This window comes from Azolla caroliniana, unplaced genomic scaffold (genome assembly GCF_043228905.1).
Source record: "Azolla caroliniana isolate FFs.n. ecotype wild unplaced genomic scaffold, voAzoCaro1.0.p SCAF_11, whole genome shotgun sequence".
Taxonomy (NCBI): domain Eukaryota; kingdom Viridiplantae; phylum Streptophyta; class Polypodiopsida; order Salviniales; family Salviniaceae; genus Azolla; species Azolla caroliniana.
The window spans coordinates 9,759,936-9,765,217 of record NW_028230446.1 but is presented as its reverse complement, the minus strand read 5'-3'; the positions used below and the strand labels follow the sequence as shown (position 1 = coordinate 9,765,217).

At 39.0% G+C, this 5,282-nt stretch overlaps 1 protein-coding gene across 1 annotated transcript; it reads left to right on the top strand.

The window, feature by feature from the left end:
* The first annotated feature begins 1,389 nt into the window (after positions 1-1,389).
* Positions 1,390-4,674, top strand: LOC147857730 (pentatricopeptide repeat-containing protein At4g13650-like). The gene has a single exon (XM_087327832.1). The coding sequence runs from the start codon at positions 2,082-2,084 to the stop codon at positions 4,581-4,583; it is 2,502 nt and encodes an 833-aa protein (XP_087183958.1). The 5' UTR covers positions 1,390-2,081; the 3' UTR covers positions 4,584-4,674.
* Positions 4,675-5,282: the final 608 nt, after the last annotated feature.

Here is a 5,282-nt window from a genome sequence, read left to right as displayed (position 1 = left end):
TACAAAAATATACACGTGTGGGATGACACATTTTGAAGACGGTTACGTTCTTTGTCTTCTTCTTCGAGTGATCTAAACAAGTTACAAGTTACAACTATTAGAAATTGGAATGAAAAATAATCTCTCACTCTCATGCACAACTTTTTATGGAGAGAATTTATCTTTTTATACAATTTATCAATATGAAAATCATTAAAAATAATAGATTAGCCTTAACCACCAAGGCTTAGCCTACAAATTAGTATTATATTTTGACATACATATAATCTTCAAAATGAAGGGAAATCTTATCTTTTACACATAAGCAAAATGTCGTATATATTTTGACCTTAAACATACCTTTTTTGCATCCAAAAATTTAGAAGTAGAAGTCAATGTATAGCCCAATGTGATGCACTCTTTCAATCCCATTTTAAGAACATCTGCCATGCTTGGCCGATGTAAAGAGTCTTGGAAAAGTTGTGTTGATACCCCCTATTGTAGTTTTTATAACGTCGTCATGAGTATTCATACAAGACATTTGATGTTACGGTTAGGAATAACTATGAATGGCATTACCTTAAGGAGGATAAAGTGGCTTCAATGATTGATGTACACCAAAATAATTGCCGAGGGTGTTCATATTCTCGTAACTTAGTGTTAATAGGATCATATTAAGTTCCAAAACAAACCATAATAATCGTTGAAATATATTTGATCTATTATATAACATGTGTTGTTAGAGATCATTCCTAATGTAAGCATAAGACAAGGAAACATAAGATCGATAGATAAGAAAAGAGAGAGAAAGAAGGGTGCTGATCCACCCTACCAACCCCAAGCAAAGGGATCGAGATAGACTCGAACCTCGCCATGGTAGCAAGTTGTACTTGGTATTGGCGCTCACTACAAGAGTCCGTTCAATCACAATGTTGACGTAGTCGAATGATGTTTCCAATGAGGGTAGCTAGGCCTCATATTTATAGCGAGACCTAAAGCTCCCCTTCCCAAGCGAGTTCACACTTGGCCCTTTATGGGTTGTCTCAATTCCTCGAATTAAAAGTAATCCTCCTCTCTCCTTTACACGCTCGATTAACCCTCGAAACTTTATCCTCGTGTGTAGAATAATACTACGGTACAACTTTACCATGGGATAAATTATGGTCATTCCGCTAAGTTAAAAACAGATGCCCTTCATTGTCTTTCGTAGCGCAGGACTTTGTGCATTGCATATAAGTTTATAACCATTGACCAAGACTTTAGACCCGAGAAGCTCCAAAGTTAACTAACATCCTTAGTTTAGAAAGGAAGGAAGGATTGATTTTGTTGATCTTCCCCTTTTTGGCTGAGATTTTGTTTCCCATTCAGGTTTTGGGGTTTACCTCCACTGTCTAAGACTTGGAAGAATCATGGTGAATGTGATCCTCGGACTTCCATTTAAGATTCAGATCCTTGGTGCCATCACAGAGCACTTGGACCTTGGCCGTGATTGTGGAAAAGGAGACACAAGATTTGCGGCAGTAAAAGGCCCCGTAGACCAACTGACCCGTGAAGAAAATTACAGGGTTTCAATCGTTGGATCTTTGGTTCCATACTCGACGCTTAATCAGAAACCATTATTGCGTAATGCACCATCTATGTATATGGTTTGCTGTAGATGATGATGGCAATAACCAGTGCCCCTGTCCATAGATGCGTTCTAGAAAGCTCTTGAAGCTGAGAATGGATAGGCCTATGCACCATCCAAAATAGGACCTTGATTGTATGTGTATTCAAAATGATGGGGGTATGTATACACATGGCCATTCAAGGGAATGATGGATTTGATCATTTTCGTTGGATGTATACTGTATATAGACCTGGGCATTCGAGAGAATGATGGATAAATGACCTTGAACGCCTTTAATGGAAGTACAGCTACATCATTCATTGCATTGCTGTGGACTAAATGGATTATTTGAAAGGAATTAATTGGTAATTATGTGCATGTCAAAACAAGCAAAATTTGATGGCTCAAGGATGTGGGGCATTCTTACAATGAGGTGGCGTAATTTTTTAGCCATTCGAATGATTATAGAAAAGTAAAAACTGAAAGCTGTGTAATGGAAAGACAGATAACCCATGCATTGTATTGGCCTGAAATAGGAGGGATCCTCAAAGGCTTTGATGATTATGTATCTCTCTTGCAAATATGCACAAAGAAACAAGATTTGGTGCAGGGAAGATATGGTCATGCTAACCTGATAATTGATAATATGAAACATCAAATACTCGACAACATTCTATTAAATATGTATGCTAAGTGTGGAAACATAGATGATGCATGGTGCATATTTGACAAGATGTGTGAGAAAGATGTGTTTTCATGGACCAATATGATATCTGGGTGTGTTACCAATGGATTTCCTTCACAAGCTCTAACACTTTTCTGGAAAATGGGGCTTGCATGTGTGGAACCAAACAATGTAACCTTCTCTTGTCTCCTCAAAGGATGTTCGATTCTAGGATCATTTCACATAGGCAAACTAATTCATAAATATATAGTTGATATCGGATCTGAAATGCATGTTTTTGTGGGTAGTGCCCTCATTGATATGTATGTCAAATGTGGAAGCATACATGATGCATATAAAGTCTTCAACCAAATGCAGGATAGAAATATAGTGTCCTGGAGCACTATGATATGTGCGTTTGTTCAATGTAAGCACGGTCGCATTGCTTCAACACTATTTTCAGACATGTTATTGGAAGGTTTGCAACCGAATGAAGTCACGTTTATAAGCATTCTGAAAGGATGTGCTTTGATGGTAGATCTAGAACAAGGCAGGTGTATCCATTTTCTGGTCAAGGAAAGTGGTCATCACGAAGACATTTTTGTAGAGACTAATATAATAGATATGTATGCTAAATGTGGAAGCTTACTTGATGCACGTGAAGTCTTTAACAAGATGGCTGAGCATACTGTTATTACATTCAGCACCATGCTTTCAGCGTATATTCAGAGTGGAGAGGTTATGGAGGCTCTCAATCTTTTCGAACAAATGAGATCAATGAAGTTAAAACCAGATAAGATCACCTTTGTGAGCATGCTGAAGGGTCTGGCTATGATTGATGATCTAGAAGAAGGAAAAAGGATACATGATTTGATAAGGAGATATGGGTATGAATCAGATAAGGTTGTTGGGAGTGCACTGTTGGACATGTATGCGAAGTGCATGAGTGTGGAGAATGTCCAAAAAGTGTTCGATCAATTGGAAGAACAAGATGTAGTATCCTGGTCTTCTATCATTGCAGCTTATGCTCAATGCAACCTTGAAAACCAGGCACTCATTTGTTTTGGTAGAATGGTGTGTGAAGGGATTTTGCCAACTTCTTTTACCTTTTCAAGCATTTTCAAGGCATGTAGTGTATTACAGCATCTTATGGAAGGGAAACAAATCCATTCTGTCATTGTCGGTACAGAACATGAATCTAATACATTCATTGCAAGTAGTTTGATCAATATGTATGTCAAGTGTGATTGTATTACAATGGCAGAGCAAGCATTCTACAAATCTCCAAAGCAAAAGTTAGCACCATGGAATGCCATGATTGCAGGTTTCCTTCAACATAATCTTGTTTCCCAAGCTTTGACGGGTTTGCAACAAATGAAGGTGGAGGGTATACAGCCTAATGCTATAACTGTAGTTAGTTTTTTGAATGCATGTTCTATGCTTCAGGATGTAGAATTGGGCAAACAATTCCACTTGTATGCCATGGACAATGAACTGGAGTCCAGTGTTTATGTACAGAATTCTCTTATTGATATGTATGCGAAATGTGGAAGGTTGGACGTAGCAGAGTCCCTATTTGGTGGATCGTTACATCGGAATGTAGCCACATGGAATGGAATGATTTCATCATATGTCCGATTCGATTATGCCAAGGATGCTTTAAAGTTGTTTCGGCGTATGATAGAAGAATGCATTATCCCAGATGAGATTACTTTTTCAAGCTTATTCAAGGCATGTGCCAACCTAGCGATCCTACAACAAGCATGCAGATTCCATGCTCTCATGAGGGAAAGCAAGTTTCGACAAGATCCAGATTTGTATAATAGCATGATAAACATGTATGGTAAGAGTGGAGATATACAACGTGCCAGGGATGTGTTTGATCATATGATGCCGAATCCAAGTTTGGTTACTTGGAATACAATGATTACTAATTACGCTCAGCATGGGAAGGCCAAAGAGGCCATGAAGCTATGGTGGGATATGGGACATAAATCTATAGTTCCAAGTCATATTACTTTCCTTGGTGTTCTTGCTGCATGTGGTCATGTGGGGCTAATGGAGGAGGGTAAGGCATACTATTTAAACATCATGAGTGTTGATAGTCAGTATCCAATTGCAGAGCATCTGGTATGCATAGTGGGGATGCTTGGTCGGGCAGGACAACTTGAGAGAATAGAGGAGCTTGTCCAAGGGATCTTTAACGAACCCATGGCTATTATGGCATGGAGAACCCTTCTAAGAGTTTGCATATTCCACGGAGATTTGTCCCTTTTAAGCTTTGTTATTGGAAACCTTGAATCAAACTTAGTTTCTTATAGATCTATGTGATAGTTTTCAATGACAGTCAAAGCTGCATAGATATGTGTTTGGATATTGATTCATTCATTTGCCGGTCCATCTTGTCTTTCCATTTATAACAAGAAAAGTTAGATGTTTTAACAAGTCTCTTGCTACATTGAACTACTAACATACTTGGCTTATCAACATTATATGTTATAACGAGCATCGTGATTTGAACTCAAGTAGTGTAAGATTTTTGGGTAAATGTTGCCCTTCCCTCGTTCATTAAAAAACTGTTAAAATTTTTAACTTGTCGGTGTTGCGATGACGTGCATGCATATGCTACACGAGCGGGACCATGGGGGTCTTGGACTATGGAGTCAAGAGGAGGGGAGAGAGAGGCGGAAACTTTCTTGTTGACCTTTGGGGCTCGCCGAACTTTGGAGCTCCTTAAGGCTCGTCAACCTTTGTGCTCACGACACGAGTGCATGAGATGCGGTGACATGTTAAGACAAGAATGATGGGTGAACGTTGTCTAGGAGGAAGCCTAACACACAAAACATGAATGTTCAAACACCTTTGTGAAAAGGAGAGGTGCATGGGCAAGCCCGAATCAACCCCAAGTCACAAGATGAGCGAACGCATGACAAGAAGACTATTTAAAACACAAAGCAAGAATGTTTGAATGCCTTTGTGAAAAGGAAAGGTGCATGGACAAGCTTGAATCAACCCCAAGTCACAAGTCGA